At 39.2% G+C, this 19,666-nt stretch overlaps 1 protein-coding gene across 1 annotated transcript; it reads left to right on the top strand.

Annotated features, from left to right (window-relative positions):
- Positions 1-3,417: 3,417 nt before the first annotated feature.
- On the top strand, positions 3,418-9,204 carry LOC127986947 (gastrula zinc finger protein XlCGF52.1). Its single transcript, XM_052589214.1, has 3 exons — positions 3,418-3,575; positions 4,426-4,523; positions 7,945-9,204. Exons 2-3 carry the CDS (start codon positions 4,469-4,471, stop codon positions 9,168-9,170), a joined length of 1,281 nt encoding a protein of 426 aa, XP_052445174.1. The 5' UTR covers positions 3,418-3,575; positions 4,426-4,468; the 3' UTR covers positions 9,171-9,204.
- Positions 9,205-19,666: the final 10,462 nt, after the last annotated feature.

Below are 19,666 nucleotides of genomic sequence, written 5' to 3'. Positions count from 1 at the left end.
TCTGACTGGATTTATATGCAAGAACAAAGTCATATACACCTAGGATGACTTCAAGGTGAGTAATTTATGGGCTAATTTTCATTTTTGGGTGATCTAACCCTTTAAGTGTTCCATTAATGAACAGGTTAATTAAATGATTGAAGTTAAGCTAATTCACTACATAACCCTTTCTTGCTTTCATTTTAGACCAAAAAGAAGACCGTGAGAAGAGTGAAGAACTGAGTGAGGCAGAAGGGAAGCAGCATCATGTCATAACTAGTAAGAAATTATTGAGCCGCTCACAGATTAAAATTAATTTATTGAAAAGAGAAGCCAAAAAGTCTTTCACCTGCAATCAATGTGGGAAGAGTTACACAGTAAAAGGAAACCTAACATTACACATGAGAATCCACACTGGAGAAAATCTGCACACGTGTGATCAATGTGGGAAGAGTTTTCCGATAAAAGCCAACCTTAAGGATCACATGAGAATCCACACTGGAGAAAAAACGTACTCATGTGATCAGTGCGGGAAGAGTTTCCCATACATGCAGAGTCTTATTATTCACACGAGAGGTCACACTGGAGAGAAGCCATACACATGTGATCAATGTGGGAAGAGTTTCATACATAAAGGATCTTTCAAGGAACACATGACAATCCACACTGGAGTGAAACCATACACATGTGATCAATGTGGGGCAAGTTTCAGACAAAAAGGATTCTCTAAATAAACACATTACAATCCACACTGGAGTGAAGCTGTTCGCATGTGATCAGTGTGGAAAGAGTTTCAGAAAGTCATCCAGTTTTAAAGTACACCTGCGTCGTCATTCTGGAGAAAGACCATTTACCTGTGATCAGTGTGGAAAACTTTTATAGGTCAGATGCACTGAAGGACCACCTGAAAGTTTATACAGAGGAGAAGCCTTACATGTGTACTTTGTGTGGAAAGAGTTTTAGTCGGTCAACAACAAAAAATTATCTGAAAGTGTTACAGTGAAAGTAAAAGTTATAGAGTTTCTCCCAAATCAACAATATTTAAGATGATTTGTTGTTTGAGTACGAGTTTACTACATGATATAATTAAAATAATGATACTATATGACGGTTTTTGCAATTTGTTCAATTTGTATGCAATTTTCTTAAACTACTGAAGCAGAGTGGATTCCAAGGATCCATCACCTTACCTTCCCTGCCTTATTATCACCTTTTAGTCAATGTTTAATCACCATTTGTTAATCAGTATTATCTTTTATGCAGCGATTAATATAAATGTAGAATAGTGTTAGCATGTTTTAAGTTGTTTTTCACGCTCTTGTTTTACAGTATGTAACCATGTATCACTCTTGGTTCCTTTTGCTCTCTTTCATGAAGGAAAGTAAAGCATATTTTTATACATTTATATCAGCACGGTTAACCTGTTAACAGAAAAAGAGCAGTTGGAATAAAGACATAGCAGTTTGATTTGTTGTGCAACCCTTTATGTTAATAGTATATTTTATAGATGTTTTGTTGTTGTGAACAATATTTCATTTTCGTATTTTCTCCAGTCACTAACCAAGCAGTGCCTACAAAGTAAAACATCCACCTGCACTTCTTGCGGTTCCAAACGGTCAGCAGAAGTGAGAAAAAAGATTTATTACATTTGAAATATGGATATTTATCTTACAAAAATGCATGGATTCACTACAGATGATCTTTATTCATCCCCCTGGAGCAGTGTGAGGGGCGTTTTATTGCAGGTCCAGAAAAATATGAACGTCATCGTCAGAATAGTCCATCTGCCATCAGTGGTTCAGCCGCAACGTTTTTGAATTTATATACAGTCATCAAGTTTAATTTTCTTAACCATCATTTTTTTTAAAGTGACTGGTTCGCTTCACTGACTAGTTGTTCACAGCAGCACAGCAGTTGAACACAGCAGCAGTGGGTGAAGCAAAAAGAGAGATGACGAAGTTCCATCTAAATCCATTCACATCTATGTTCTCAAACCTTAAACTGACACAAACTACAACACACATATCTTATATTATTTCTGCGAAATAAGCATTCTCATTGACAGCACCATGTAGTACAACATCTTACACAAACTAATGCATGCATGACACTTCAATCTTTTTCCCATCATGTTTGGGCTTAATGTGTTCGTAACACTGCCAAATGTTTTCTGGTTGTGGATTGGTAAGTGAATAATGCATTGGTAAATCTTTAGTGATCCTTTTCTAAATGTGTAAATGGTAAATGGACTGCATTTATATAGCGCTTTCAACAGACCCATGGCCATCCAAAGCGCTTTACAAGTTGCCTCACATTCACTCATTCACACACTCATTTAAAACACAGACGGCTGTGTGTGTGTTTTGGACTATGCAAATAAGTTCCACAGGAGGAAAGAAAGGTGGGCCACACCGTGTCCAAATCCCACGACTCGTCTCGGTTTACGTTTTTACTGCAGTTTAGTATTGCTGTAGAGTGGACGGGATTATTTACATGTCGTTATACCGGACTTCTCACTCAACTACAGATCATTTTACGACCACTTATGCAAACCTCTTCCAGCAGAGACCTTGGCATCGTTGTGTACTATGCACCAAGCAAAATTAATATTTTCTGACAGGATCTGGCATCAGGGGCTGGATCTGATATTTCTTACATGGAGGTATGTTCTCAAAGGGTTTATATATATATATATATATATATATATATATATATATATATATATATATATATATATATATATATATACACAACTATAATTATTAGGTCCTTGTATTGCCATTAAAGTGAAATAACTGAATATTAAACATGATAAAAATGCAAATTTTTCAGGTAGCACTTGTTTGCATATATTTTATGTCATCATTTATTCACCCTCCTCTAATTTCAAACTCGTTATACTTTCGTTCATCTTCTGAATAGTGAACACAAATGAAGATACTGCAAAATTAATTCACATGAATTGAGCGATGTAGCCACAGTTTTAACTCCCCCACTTTTCCTTTAATTTATTGTGTAAAATGTGATGTGATCTGAATCAGTTAGTCTATGACTGGCTTAATAATAATCCATTAGTTAATGTTAGTTAATGTATTAACATAAAAAGTAGGCCTACATTTATTAGTTTTTATTCATCTTTGTTAATGTGAAAATAGTCATTCATTGTTAGTTCATTTTAATTCCCATTTGTTAATGATAACCTTTATTTTGATGCATCAGTAAATATTTAAATGAACATGAACTAAGATTAATAAATGCTTTTGAAGTATTTCTTATTTAATGTTAATTATAGTTAACTTACTATGTAACTTACTGTAAAGTGTAAAAAAAAAAAAAAAAAAAAAAAGCTTGGTTGGACTCTGCCATCTTATGGTCAGACGCGGGAATTTATGCGGCGCGATCCTCACCATTCTGTGTATTTTTTTTTCTGTTTTACATTCGTTATTGCGGTGCCTTGTGAGATTGAATGTGTAAAATACTATGCTTTAGTTTAAATGTGTGCACTCGATAAAATCCATGTTTTAGAGCCATTGTGTCTCGCATTGATGACGTCACAACACTCGCGTTCTTGCACTCATTCCAGCAAGTCTTCTGAGGTGAGCTGTTCGTATTTCTTTATATATTTACACAATCATTACAAAATGTTTTTATAAGCGAAATTTATAGCTGTCATTTCTGCCTTGTTTTTCTTTTTCTTTTCTTAGGATTCTGTGCTATTTGTACGTCTTGTTTTGGCATCTGTTGACTTTGAGGTTAAGGAACAGGGCAATGATTTTTGGAGCAACATTAACGTTATATAGGTTGTTTCAGTGTTTCGGCGGTATTCAGGTCAAGTCTGTGTAGAAATGTAAAATACATTACTAAAACGAAGCTTTTGGGTGATTTTTTTTTATGTTTTTCTTCTAAAATTGTAGGGAATAGTAGTATTGCAATTTTGTCGTCATCAGAATATATCACATTTGACTCAAATTATCTTAAATTATTAGGTTATTGAGTAAACGCCAATTGCTTTATTCCATGTCAACAGATCCCCTCATTCATCTCATTATATATATTGTAATAATGCTCATTTCATTGGTGGAGTAAACTAAATGATACACACTTTCGATGTCTTAAAGATACACCTCTTAACATCAATAACCCATAATTAAAGTTATTTCAAAGATTCACCTCTTACACATCAATGAACATTGATGTCGTGTAATTTTATATAAAACTGCAAATAAATAAACAATAACCAATTGACAATAATATAGGTAAGTGAAAAGCTAAATTAAGTTTACATTTTGATTGATTGGTAATTAAACATAACATATGATGTGTTACTCATATATATATATATATATATATATATATATATATATATATATATATATATATATAATATTATTATTATTATTATTATTATTATTATTATATATATATATATTTTTTTTTTTTTTTCAGATCTTCTATTCAACACACGAACTTCCCAAGGCTGAATGAGAACATGAATAAACCAGAACCCTTCAGAATAAAACACAAAGATACTGCAAAGCAAGGAGGTTGGTGTTTATTCTTGATTATTTATTAATGTTGCTGAATCACTTTCACAATTTCTGATGTTAAGAGGCATAGGCTTTTTTAATCTGGTGTGAGATTAACTTGAGCTGTGTGAGAAACATGTTTTATTTGACTGTCCTGCTTTTAATGTAAGGAGAAAAATATTTTTATGAAATAAGCTCATAGGGATACTTCACCCAAAATGAAAAATGTGTCATTAATCACTTACCCACATGTCGTTTCTAACCCGTAAAAGCTTCGTTCATCTTCGGAACACAATTTAAGATATTTTGGATGAAGAGCGTGTGCACCTGAAAGTGTGACATGTGCAGCAAACTGCCAACCACACGAAACGTGTGAATAAAGAAAATCTGTATTAAAACAAAATATGCATTGATAATCGTTTTATCATTGTAGGGTTAGAGATTCCCAGGTTTATTTAATTATATATTTTAGATTTAGTCCGAGAGCTCTCAGTCCCTCCATTGAAGCTGTGTGTACGGTATACTGTCCATGTCCAGAAAGGTAAAAAAAAAACATCTTCAAAGTAGTCCATGTGACATCAGAGGGTCAGTAAAAATTTTGAAGCATGGAAAATACAATTTGGTCCAAAAATAGCAAAAACTACGACTTTATTCAGCATTGTCCTCTCAAAGCAGTTTGTGATATCCGGTTCGTGAACGAATCATTCGATGTAACAGGAACGTTTTGAACCAGTTCACCAAATTGAACTGAATCGTTTAAAACTGTTCACGTCTCCAGTAGGCATTAATCCACGAATGACTTAAGCAGTTAACTTTTTTAACGTGGCTGACACTCCCTCTGAGTTAAAACAAACCAATTCCAACCAATATCCCGGAGTAATTCATTTAACTCAAACTGTACACTGACTGAACTGCTGTGAAGAGAGAACTGAAGATGAACACAGAGCTGCAGTGCCCGGGGAGCAGTTGGGGGTTCGATGCCTTGCTCAAGGGCACCTAAGTCATGGTATTGCCGGCCTGAGATTCGAACCTACAACCCTAGGCTTAGGAGTCAAACTCTCTAACCACTAGGCCACAACTTCCCTACAACAGCATTGCAAAGCAACTTTACAGAAAATAATGTTTCTACAATATTTAGTAGTAGCTTATAATTAGTTACTGTCAGTTTATGTGCATACGACATGATTTTTCCGTAAAATTAATACAAGACGTAGTCAGCCAGACGATGAACCATATTAATTATACTTTTAGCAATATTTGTTAGTTCTATTTGTTGATTCAGGGTTAGCATCATCTGGGGTCCAAACATCCAGCGAGGATAGCCAAACGTCCAGCGTGACCTTAGGGAGCATGATGGATTGAAACGTGGTAAATGTATGCATTTAGCAGACGGTTTTATCCAAAGTGACTTACATTGCATTCAGGCTAACAATTTTCTCCTAACATGTAGTCCCTGGGATTCGAACCCACGCTTGCTAAAGCAATGCTCTACCATTTGAGCTACAGGAACACATGGTAGAAGAATAGTTATGTATGCAGGAGGTCATGAATGCATGAACTAGATTTTCTGCATCAGAAACAGATAACATGTTTCGTTGCTTGGCAATGTTTCTAAGATGGAAGAATGTAGTTTTTGGGAAATATAAACCATGGGAAATATGGTTTTCAAAAGATAAGTTGCTGTCTAATATAACACCCAGATTTTTTACTGTAGAGGAAGTAACAGTACATCTGTCTTGTTGCAAACTGTTCTTTGTACTGTTTTTTGATCCATTAATTAATATCTTTGTCTTATCCGAATTTAATAGGAGAAAATTATTGAAAAATAAATCTTTTAACACACTCTGTTAGCTTAGATAATTTAGAAGTTTCATCTGGTCTCGTTGAGATATATAGCTGAGAATCATCAGCATAACAGTGGAAACTAATCCCGTATTTTCTAATAATATCACTGAAGGCCAACATGTATATTGTTGATAAATGAGATGATTCCCCATTTAAATAAACAAAATGATAGCGATTGGACAGGAAGGATCTAAACCATCTTAGAGCCTGCCCTTGAATACCTGTATAGTTTTGTAATCAATCTATGAGTATTTCCTGATCTATGGTGTCGAACGCAGCACTAAGATCAAGTTAAACTAGCAATGAGATGCAGCTTTGATCTGTCGCAAGAAGCAGGTCATTTGTAATTTTAACAATTGCAGTTTCTGTGCTATGGTGGGGTTTGAAACCTGTATGAAATTCTTCATATATATATTTTTATTTTATTTTTTTATTTTTTTTTCAGGAAGGAGCTAACTGAACTAACTGATCTCTACTTCATTACAGTTTGCACATATTTTTTTCGAATTTTAGCAATGCATTTCTAACATTTATAATGTGGTTAAAACCAATTCTAAGAATTGATTTACACAGACTTTCAAATATTTCAAACCCCTTTCCAAACACGGTTAATATATGTACGACATAACCATGGCCCAGAGGTGGACTTCTCATCAGCCCTGTACTCTCCAGCAGATGTTGATTGATCTTGGCACCTGGGAAGGGAACATAAAATGAAACTCAACTCAAAGAAATCCAATGTCTTGTTTCCCTTATGAAACAGATTCTTGGCCATCACTTCCTACAGATGAGAACACACTTATAATCTGTGTCCCTGTTAAAGTTTTAGGGCTAACTATCCAGAATGCTTTAAATTGGGATTGTCAAGTGTTGTCCTATGCAAACAGAAAGCTCTCCACCAGTTAAAAAAAGTTGGTGTTCGAGATCAAGAATTGTTTATCATCTATACAGAGGATATGCAGCCTGTGTTATAGTATGCATTTCCTGTTTACCATGTTGACAACTGAACAAATTAAAATGTTGGAAAGTGTTGATGTGGAGTAAATTGGTTTTGACATTTTATTGGTATTGCCTTTTAACTTTAACTTTTCACTTTATTGTAACAGCAAAATAATTCTGTGTTCCTTAATGATGAACGTCCTTATTTACTTTTCAGCATCATTACAGATACATAAGTCAATAAATAAATAAAGAATTTCCCTGTCCGAAATGGCACACTTGATATGCACTAATGGTCTTGTGGACTTAAAATGGTCGCAGCATGAGTGTGTCCATCAAGTCCACAAGATTGTAGGGTGTCCCATTAGTCATTTTAAATTTCAGAAGGATGCCCACAGGGATGATTTAATTTCCCCTGCTCTAGTATGGTTCTGTTCATCCACCTTCACTTTCCATGTACCATTGTATGTGTGTGTTTGTGTTGACTAGTTCTTTGTTAGTGATTTAGTACATTAAACTGTGTACAATACATTTCAGATCTCTGGTTCTTATTCTGATCCAAATATTATAATTACCACAAGTTATAATTAATATTAATTATAATATTTGCCCTTTGACCTAATTCGCTACTAACCCTTTCTTGCTTTCATTTTAGACCTAATGGAAGACAGTGAGGAGAGTGAAGAACGGAATGAGGCCGAGGACAAGCATAATCATGTCAAAACTTGTGAGAAATCTTTTAGTTGCTCACAGACTAAAAGTAATTTATTGAAAAAAGCCAAAAAGCCTTTCACCTGCTCTCATTGTGGGAAGTGTTACACAGTAAAAGCAACCCTGGCAATACACATGAGGACCCATACTGGAGAAAATCTGCACACGTGTGATCAATGCGGGAAGAGTTTTCCGATAAAAGCATACCTTAAGGATCACATGAGAATCCACACTGGAGAAAAACCGTACTCATGTGATCAGTGCGGGAAGAGTTTTACGATGAAAGGAACCCTTAAGGATCACATGAGAGTTCACACTGGAGAGAAGCTGTACTCGTGTGATCAGTGCGGGAAGAGTTTTGCATACAGACACAGTCTTAAAAGTCACACGAGAGCTCATAGTGGAGAGAAGCCATTCTCATGTGATCAATGTGGGAATAATTTCACAAGTAAAAGATCTCTTAAGGAACACATGACAATCCACACTGGAGTGAAACCACACACATGTGATCAATGTGGGACAAGTTTCAGACAAAAAGCAGCCCTTAGGGAGCACATGACCATCCACACTGGAGTGAAGCCGTTTGCATGTGATCAGTGCGGAAAGAGTTTCAGAAAGTCATGCACTTTTAAAGTACACCTGCGTCGTCATTCTGGAGAAAGACCATTTAACTGTGACCAGTGTGGTAAAACTTTTTTTAGGTCAGATGCGCTGAAGGACCACCTGAAAGTTCATACAAAGGAGAAGCCTTACATGTGTACTTTGTGTGGAAGGAGTTTTAGTCAGTCAGGTACTTTAAAATTGCATCAGAAAAGACACAACAGTGTGAAGGAGCATATGTGTTTTGATTGTGGGAAGACTTTTGTTAGAGATGCTGAACTCAAACTGCATCAGAGCACTCATACTGGAGAAAAACCTTACAAGTGTTCACATTGTAACAAGAGATTCAGATGGTCAGATTATCTGAAAAAACATGAGAGGATCCACACCGGAGAAAAACCTTTCAAGTGTTCACACTGTGACAAGAGATTCAAATGGTCAGAATATCTAAAAAAACACGAGAGGATCCATACTGGAGAGAAGCTGTATCAGTGCAGTCAATGTGAAAAGAGTTTCACTCTGTCGTCATCTTTACTCAGTCATACAAAAAAGAAATGTGTGAAATCATGAACTCTTATCTGAATAAAAATCTGAATTCTTTGGATCCAGCACATTTAATTGTGACACTGTGACACCAAACATTACCCAATAAAACAAGCAATAAAATTGATCTCTTCTATAAAAATCTCCTAATGCAGCGACAGAACTACAAAAACTTCATCAGGGGGCTGTTTCATAAAAGATGCTAAGTGGGGATTAAAGTCCAAAACCTGACTTGAAACAACCTATCAAAACAATTGGAAGTAAAGTTTCGTGCAATTTTACTAATTTGATGCGCGTTCAATGAGTCAAGATGATTGGATGTATACACTTATTCTTAAGCAGCCCTCAATGTCATGGATCAATCGATCCACCATTGCAAACAGCGAATATATTTGTGCTGTTTAATGCATGAGATATGTTGTGTTTTCCACAGTGCATAATGGACATATAACAGTTATATTCTCCATCTATAAATATTAGACAGTCGTTCAGTGTGTGATCTAACGGCAGACTGGTAAAGTGTTGAGTGTGAATCCCCCCATGACAAGATTTGACCCTCCCATTTCACACCCTACATTGCTTATAATCTTATAGTTCATGTAGCACTTCAGATTTTTACTGTTTTTAAGTGAAATAATAATAATAATAGTTTATCGAAAGGTTAAGGGTTCATATTCCCGCCTCCCTTTACAGCTTTTCTTCTGAGAGTGTGGTCACCTTACTGTTTCATATGACCAAGAGTAGAAGAATATTGTGTGAATTGTGGATGAGATGGAACATAGTGATTTTAAAATTATACATTTATTCAAAATTTTAGTGAATGTAAAAACCAGTACAGATTTAAAATGGTGTTGTGATCTCACAGTACCAGCTTTACTGTGGTGTATTTTCTGAGTCAAACTGAAACCAGCCGAGATTAGTTTTCTAAGCGTGGTTTGATCCGTTGGGTGGACAAACAGATGTGAGTGACTCTGGGCATTCAGAGCACGAGGGTTTAGTTTGTAGGTGAAGAGGTTCTTCCTGTGTGGCCTGCTATTATTTACAGCGTTTAAGACTCTAATCTACTGGGGGTGGGGAGACAAACCTTAATAAAACATAATTATTACAAACCTTAATAAAACCTCATTATGTGTAGTTATTGCAGCTCTTCTGACTGCATTATCCCCGTCCCTCATGTTCATGAGCACTGCTGCTTTGGTTCTGCAGCTGATTCAGTATTACTGGGACTTTGAGTACTCGGTGCTCACGCACAGTTAACCATCATCAATACGCTGTGAATCTGGGGACAGATGCACAAACTTAAAAAATGTTATGACAGAGGCTAAGTTTAAGTGTACACTAACACACATACTTAATGTATTCTTAAATTTTGCACATAATATACCTGTACATACAGTACATAACTGCTATTGTAATATACCTGCCATACAATTGTCATTCCTTAACTACTCATTTGTATTTTTTGTATTTTTCATTCTTTTATTATGTGTTTTTTGTTTTGTCGCTGTGAGTCTGTTGCACTGCGGCACTTCTGTCATGAAAACAAATTCCTTGTATGTGTAAACATACATGGCAATAAAGCTCATTCTGATTATGATTCAGTGTTGGCCATGGATTGGGTAATCAATCTTTTGAATTCAGTTTAGACTAATTTCAGTTTTTATTTAACCAATATAAAATATTTGACCAATTTCAAAGACCTTAACATTTGCTAACTTGACTAACTTTAAAGACTAGTTCAAATATTTTATGCAACCAACCCCTGGACTTATTTTTGTAAACGTGGTGAAATTACTGTAAGTGTCATGTTTTTCCCCCAATGTGTTTCTGCTCCTGCATGGTGAGACATAAATTTAATTTAAAAAAAATGTGTAGCTTATATTTGTCACGAGCTGTATTTAGATGCGTTCGACTTTACGCAGCAAACCGATCGCAGTCTGACTTGAAGCAGTGCGTGCTGGTTAGAAATTCTGTCCGACTCGCTGAAGCCACATGACTGTTACGTGTGTGTCATCAAAGTACTGCGTGTTTCAAGAGCAGCTAGCTGACTCAGCCGCTGCAGTTTCTCCAGAGCGACTGCAGAAGCGCTGATGACGACACAGCTGCTTCACGATTGCAAGTATAGAGGCTTGTTCGACTTCATGCAGCTCTGCTAAGACCGATCGTCAGCTGACTTGAAGCAGTGCATGCAGGTTAGAAATTTTGTCCGACTTGATACAGCGCTGACGCCACGTGACTGTGACGTGTGCCATCAAAGTACCGTGAGAGCGATTCGAGAGTAGCCGGAGAACTCAGCCAGCATTGCTTCTGAAGAGCGGCTGCACATGTTCTGATATTGACACAACTGATCCACGATTGGCTGGTTTCACTGATGACACAGATGACGTGCGTTTCAAGTTTATTGCAAGTCGACTTCAGTTTCACTAGTTCACGCTTACATATAATTAGCTGAGGTATGGTATGCGTATTTGGCGTGCTGTCCGGGGAAGGGCTCCGAGCTCGGGAATGGCCCGAACCTAGAGTACCCCCCCTTCCCCATCTATTATAAAGTGAACTTGAAGTGAGGAGATGGGGTGGAGGAGGCATGCTGATAAACCTTCAATGGATAGAGGTAAGTCAGCGATATTTATACTATGGGATTGATTACTTGATTATGGTCCACCTGTGTTGATTAGGCTAAGTATCTGTTGGCTCCTCCCGAATCTTATTAATAATTACATTTCAGAAATTGTCATATGAACTTTTAAAACAGTTCAATACGTTTTTATGTCATCTTCATCTTATAAATCCATCCATCCATCCATCTATCATCTTCCGCTTATCCGGGGCCGGGTCGCGGGGGCAACAGTCTAAGCAGAGATGGCCAGACTTCCCTCTCCTTAGCCACTTCTTCCAACTCTTCCAGGGGGACCCCGAGGCGTTCCCAGGCCAGCTGCGAGACATAGTCCCTCCAGTGTGTCCTAGGTCTTCCCCGGGGCCTCCTCCCGGTGAGACGTGCCTGGCACACCTCCCTGGGAAGGCATCCAGGAGGCATCCGAAATAGATGCCCGAGCCACCTCAGCTAGCTCCTCTCGATGTGGAGGAGCAACGGCTCTACTCTGAGCTCCTCCCAAGTGACCGAGCTTCTCACCCTATCTCTAAGGGAGCACCCAGCCACCCGACGGAGAAAGCTCATTTCGGCCGCCTGTATCCGGGATCTTGTCCTTTCGGTCATGACCCACAGCTCATGACCATAGGTGAGAGTAGGAACGTAGATTGATCGGTAAATCGAGAGCTTTGCCTTACAGCTCAGCTCCTCCTTCACCACGACAGACCGGTGCAGCGACCGCATTACTGCAGAAGCTGCACCGATCCATCTGTCAATCTCACGTTCCATCCTTCCCTCACTCGTAAACAAGACCCCAAGATACCTGAACTCCTCCACTTGAGGCAGGAACTCTCCACCAACCTGAAGTGGGCAATCCACCCTTTTCCGACTGAGAACCTTGGCCTCGGACTTGGAGGTGCTGATTCTCATCCCAGCCGATTCACACTCGGCTACAAACCGTCCCAGTGGAAGCTGAAGGTCCTGGTCTGAGGAGGCCAACACGACAACATGATCTGCAAAAAGCAGCGACGAAATCGTATGGTCCCCAAACCGGACACTCTCCGGCCCTTGGCTGCGCCTAGAAATTCTGTCCATAAAAATTATGAACAGAACCGGTGACAAATGGCAGCCCTGCCGGAGTCCAACATGCACCGGGATCCGGTCTGACTTACTGCCGGCAATGCGAACCAAGCTCTTGCTCTGGTCGTACAGGAACCGAACAGCCCTAAGAAGGGGCCGCTGACCCCATACTCCCAGAGCACCCTCCACAGGATGTCGCGAGGAACACGGTCGAATGCCTTCTCCAAATCTATAAAACACGTTGACTGGTTGGACAAACTCCCATGAACTCTCCAGCACCCTGGAAAGGGTATAGAGCTGGTCCAGTGTTCCACGACCGGGACGAAAACAACACTGTTCCTCCTGAATCTGAGGTTCCACTATCGGCCGAATTCTCCTCTCCAGTACCCTGGCATAGACTTTCCCGGGGAGGCTGAGAAGTATGATCCCCCTATAGTTGGAACACACTCTCCGGTCCCTCTTCTTGAAAAGAGGGACCACCACCCCGGTCTGCCAGTCCAGAGGTACTGTCCCCAACCGCCATGCGATGTTGCAGAGGCATGTCAGCCAAGACAGCCCCACAGCATCCAGAGACTTGAGGTACTCAAGGCCGATCTCATCCACCCCCGGTGCCTTGCCACCGAGGAGCTTTTTAACTACCTCGATGACTTCAGCCCGGGCGATGGACGAGTGCTCCTCCGAGTCCCCAGCCACTGCTTCCTCAACGGAACACAAGTCAGTGGGATTGAGGAGATCCTCGAAGTATTCCTTCCACCGCCCGACGATATCCCCAGTTGAGGTCAACAGCACTGTTTCCCCCTCCTGAGGCGTCGAACAGTTTGCCAGAATCTCTTCGAGGCCAATCGATAGTCTTTCTCCATGGCCTCACCGAACTCCTCCCAGGCCCGATTTTTTGCCTCCACGACTACCCGGGCTGCAGTCCGCTTGGCCTGCCGGCACCTGTCAGCTGCCTCCGGAGTCTCAGAAGCCATCCAGGCCTGATAGGACTCCTTCTTCAGCTTGACAGCATCCCTTACTTCCGGTGTCCACCACCGGGTTCGGGGATTGCCGCCTCAACAGGCACATGGAGGTGGAGAACATGGTCCACTCGGACTCAATATCTCCAGACTCGGATCTCGTGATCCGGTTGAAGCTCTGCCGGAGGTGGGAGTTGAAGATCTTTCTGACAGGGGGCTCGGCCAAACCATCTCAACAGACCCTCACAGTACGTTTGGGTCTGCAGAGTCTGTCCAGCTTCCTCCCCCGCCATCGGATCCAACTCACCACCAGGTGGTGATCAGTTGACAACTCCGCCCCTCTCTTCCCCCGAGTGTCCAAGACATATGGCCGAGGGTCTGATGACACGACCACAAAGTCGATCATCGACCTCCGGCCTAGGGTGTCCTGGTGCCATGTGCACTGATGGACACCCTTATGCTTGAACATGGTGTTCGTTATGGACAAACCGTGGTTAGCACAGAAATCCAATAACAGAACACCGCTCGGGTTCAGGTCAGGGGGGCCGTTCCTCCCAATCACGCCCCTCCAGGTGTCACTGTCACTGCCCAATTGAGCGTTGAAGTCCCCCAGTAGAACGACGGAGTGTCCAGTCGGAGCACTTTCCAGCACCCCTCCCAGAGACTCCAAGAGGGCCGGGTAGTCCGCACTGCCGTTCGGCCCGTAGGCACAAACGACACTGAGAGACCTATCTCCGACTCGAAGGCGCAGGGAAGTGACTCTCGTTCACCGGGGTGAACTCCAACACATGGCGGCTGAGCTGGGGTCTATTAACAAACCCACTCCAGCCCTCCGCCTCTTACCATGGGCAACTCCAGAGTGGTAGAGAGTCCAGCCTCTCTCAAGAAGTGTGGTTCCATAGCCCAAGCTGTGCGTGGAGGTGAGCCTGACTATCTCTAGTCGGTACCTATCGACCTCCCGCACAAGCTCAGGCTCCTTCCCCGCCAACGAGGTGACATTACACGTCCCTAAAGCCAGATTCCGTGTCCAGAGATCGGGTCGTCGGGGGTCTCGCCTATGACTGTCGCCCGATCCACTATGCACTGGCCCCTTACGCTCCCTCCTGCAGGTGGTGAGCTCCTATACAAATGATACATAATACATTATGTTCCTCCATTTGTTTGGTTTCTTCATATTCTCTAGCTTATTTTGCTGTGTTTATACTTCACCTGCATGTGGTTAGCAAACTGCTTACAACTTGCTGTAACTTCAACTTAACAACTTGACAACATTCTGTTCATTTTCAAATAGTTGGTCTAAATCACAATATAAATCCAACAGAATTGTGCTTTTCTGTATATGAAAATCAGTGGTGTTATGTTTAAAATGTTAAAAAGAGCTCAGCAGCAGGGTACTGTAAATCTCGTTGCTGAAACCTTCTTAAAAAACACATACCCACCTGGGAATTATTTAATAGGTTACTTTTATCATTTTGTATTAGCAGAAACACCCATGTCATACTATTAAAGTATATATCCAATGTGTTATCTTGTTTTGGAAGACACCCTTCCAAAACACCACTTATACACACATCTTAAACACGATCAAGTAGCAAACGCCACGTGATCTGCCATGACTGACGTAATTGCAGCAAACTACGGGAGCCACAACGTGTCCGGCTTCATATCTCCGTTTGCAGCTCCTCCCCACCTGCACGCGGCTACTCTCGCCGATCGGTTGCATCCAGCCGATGTCAAACACACCTTAGGTCTCTGTGGAACAAAAAGGGGGCGTTTCCCCATTTAGGGGTGTTTTCATACAGGAATTAGGCGTTTTTAACAATCCAATCAAAAAAGTATGGAAGCACTGAAAAGCCACACATCAATATTTTTTTCTTTCATGTTTTTCCGCGATCAATGAGTTATGTAAACATAAAGAAATAAAAACGAATGCTGCATGTGATTTTTCCTTAAGTGCAGACGTATTGAAACATTTTGCTCAATGATACAACATTTAATTTACGAATACTTAGCTTAAAGGAAATGTGTGAGATAATTTTAAACCAAGTCAAACCTCAAATCAGTATCCGCTGAAAGGGAACTACGTTTCAGTATTATTGTACTTTAGTCAGACTAAAAAAAAAAAAACATGTAAATGGCTTGAAACTATTTACTGTGACAAAATTACAAATAAATAAATATCATTCAGAATAGTCTATTCAAAGAAAACTATTATCTTTAATTATTTATAACCATTTTTGGTCCATTATGCCTTAACAGTATATTTTTGTGCTTAAAAATATTTAAATAGCACAGAAAATGAGCAAAAGAGAGCGAGAGGATTATGTATATAGTTTTTATTTACAAACAAATGTCAAATTTTATTTCCTTAGTGTAAACCTTTTTCATAACAGCTATAAAAGTGTGATATGATTGCACTTATCAACATATGAGCACCATTAAAGCCTAAAAAATACCTTCCTGCGGAACAATTTAGACAGCATTTTACATTTGGTGTTTACTAAAGTTATTTATAATTAACTTTATTATGTTATTATTATTATATATTGATATTATTATCATATATTAGTATTATTATATTATTATATATCATTTTTTTCTCAACATATACAAATATAGAAGCACATGATTGCATTTGCACTTGCCATATTTTTACAGAATAAGCTTCATATGCATTACTGATATTTAGCTGACCTTTACAGAATAAGCTTCATATGCATTACTGATATTTAGCTGACCTTGTGAAATTGATTATAATAAAGAAAATATATTGACCTGAAATGATGACTGCAAAAACTTTAAACATTAGGATATTTTTATTGACCACGTAGCCACAAACTTATACACTTAAAACAAATAATTATTTTAAATGCAATATTCTTAGTTCAGTGTAATAAAAACAGAAACTAAAAAGTATATATAAATATATGGCCGGCAGCCATATCATCCTGGAGCCCAAGACCGGTTTCCCACTGAAGCTAAGCAGGGCTGAGCCTGGTCAGTACCTGGATGGGAGACCTCCTGAGAAAACTAGGTTACTGCTGGAAGAGGTGCTAGTGAGGCCAGCAGGGGGTGCTGACCCTGTGGTCTGTGTGGGTCCAGGCGCCCCAGTGTAGTGATGGGGACACTATAGTGTCAACAAGCACCGTCCTTCGGATGAGACGTTAAACCGAGGTCCTGACTCTCTGTGGTCATTAAAAATCCCGAAAAGAGTAGAGGTGTGACCTCGGCATCCTGGCTAAATTCGCCCATTGGCCTCTGACCATCATGGTCTCCTAACAATCCCCATATCTGCTGATTGGCTTCATCACTCCGTCTCCTCTCCACCAGTAAGCTGGTGTGTGGTGGGCATTCTGGCGCACTATGGCTGCCGTCGCATCATCCAGGTGGATGCTGCACACTTGTGGTGGATGAGGAGATACCCCCTGTCTATGTAAAGCGCTTTGAGTGTCTAGAAAAGCGCTATATAAATGTAAGGAATTATTATTATTATTATATAAATTAATATTCAAGAAATAAAAACCTGTTAGTATCACTTTATTGATTGCATAGCTACAAAACTAAACTAATTCTTATTTTAAGAACAATGTTTTCTAAAAAGCAAGTGATAACAAAAGAAAAAAATTGAATCTAATCTGAAACATTAAATGTTTTCTCCAGCCTATGCTCCAGCCTCATAAAAACAGTCGCTTCCACAATATCCCTCGAATTCATCAGAGGAGTAAAACCCCTGCCACACGCCTCTTTGTCCCTGCTCCATAATGCTTGTAACAAGCTGTCACACTGGAGGCATCTGGATATTGAGTAAGGAATCCTTTACAGGGATCTGAAGTTCTCACTAAATGCCTTTCCAGTTCACCACACCTGATAAATGTATAAAAAAAAAAAAATCAGCTGATCTCATTCACAGACAACTGCCTTTAAAGTGCAGCAATGTACTTACCACTGTTACATGTCAATTGTGAAAGAAACAAACAGAGCTTCCATTTACCTAACAATGATATCAAGAAAAATGGGAAGGGTAATAAGACAATAAAACCTACTGTCCAACCACCGAAAGTGAGCCTCTCGCTGGAAACTTTCCATGCACACAAGTTTGTTGCAACTGCTTGTAAGGGCAAGGGTGCGGATTGCAACATCACCATCATGAACCACAACTTCCAGCAAGATTGCTCGAAGAACTAGCAGAGGAAGCTGTAGAGGAGCAAAAGTTGTGGTCATAATAATCCAACTGCAGTTTAAAGATTGAATAAAATGGCAAATACATGCCTGCTGTATGTTCAGGGGTGTGTCACTGGTTGCAACTACAAGGAAGAGACAATAGAACAGCAGTAATTTGGGGAAAACAAACAAACAAAAAACATTTGTAATCAATAATGGAGCCACTTAAACAAAGTAAACAATACCAGTGTCTTGTCTCTTGGACTAGGAGCAGGTACAATTCAGATATCTTCAAATATAATGGTGACTAGTCGAAACTGAATTAGAGATATCTCTAATTACCTTTGCATGTATGTGACGCATCTATTGAATATATCTATGATGTAATTACAGAGATCTTAAATGGAGATTTGACTAATCATGAAGTATTTAGAGATATCTCTAATCAGATGTCTTAGTGCAATTATAATTGCATATATCTTTAATTATCATTCTGACTAGTCAAATTATAATTGACAAGACGAATTACAATTTTAACTTTTTGAAATATATTTTATGGATGCTCAAACCAAAGTATTAAATGCTACTGTAACCAAAGTATTAAATGGCTTGCCCAGGGGCGGGTCTACGTGGTAAATTCGATTGGCCACCCCAGGTGCCCCCCCTATAAGATGTCTTGTTATTGGTTAATTTTATGGCAAATCAGTCTATAGACTCTACTGAAGTTCGGGATTCAAAGAAGTGCAGCGTCTTCAGAGAAACAACGCTCGTCGCGATCTTGGACTTAATTAATTAATTCTTGACCTGGGTCTTCAGTCTGTGATTAACTCACCTCGTGTCTGACAAGTCTTCGGGTTCAAATCATTCCTTAATCACGTGACAGACCCATGCGCTATTTCTGACATTTCTGTCACTGTGTTTTTGTTACTGTTTCTTGAGGATCTGTGGTGTTATTATTTTATAAATAAATAAAACCTTTTTATAAATAATATATTGATTAATTTGTCTTTTTGACTGTCTATCAGTAAATAAACACTAGGCTATATAATAATATAATAATCTAATAAAGTATTTATAGCCTAGTTAAATTTTTAATCAATTTTTAATAATATATGTATAAGATGCTTGCTCAAAAAGGACATAATGACATAAATTAAAAGCAAAGAACATTTTGAATCCTAAATAAGTAACACTACAGTTCTATAGTCTAATCTGAAGGGTGAACTCAAAAGATATAAATCATACAACACGGTCATTTTTGAAGATAAGAATCCACTGTAAAAAAAAAAAAAAAAAAAAAAAAACAATCAAAGTGATGTCGCCGTCATAGAGACGACTCGTTCTTCCCTAGTCACATTAAAGATTCGTCGTTCAAGAACGACACATCACAAGACACGAAACAAAGAGCTGGTAGGTAACCTTTATGTATGGTTTAAAATGTTTGTATGGTTTTCTCAGATCAATGTTTTTACCCCGTCAGGCTCTGCTCGCGTTGGTCGTGGTTGATTTTTAAAAGTGATCAGTGGGAGTGGTCCTCGATAGTACATGATCTTTTAAAAAGCATCTGAACAATATTATTCTGTCTGTGTATCTTCATTTACGGAACATCAGCCGTCTTTGTCCATTTCTCACCCCAAAATCCACAGCTGTTCTTGTACATGCTCTAGTTACCTCGCGCATTAATTACTGTAACTCTCTTCTTTTTGGTCTGCCTAACAAACTCCTTCATAAACTTCAAC

The sequence above is a fragment of the Carassius gibelio genome, chromosome B22 (assembly GCF_023724105.1).
Source record: "Carassius gibelio isolate Cgi1373 ecotype wild population from Czech Republic chromosome B22, carGib1.2-hapl.c, whole genome shotgun sequence".
Taxonomy (NCBI): Eukaryota; Metazoa; Chordata; class Actinopteri; order Cypriniformes; family Cyprinidae; genus Carassius; species Carassius gibelio.
This window is presented reverse-complemented; position numbering and strand designations above follow the sequence as displayed.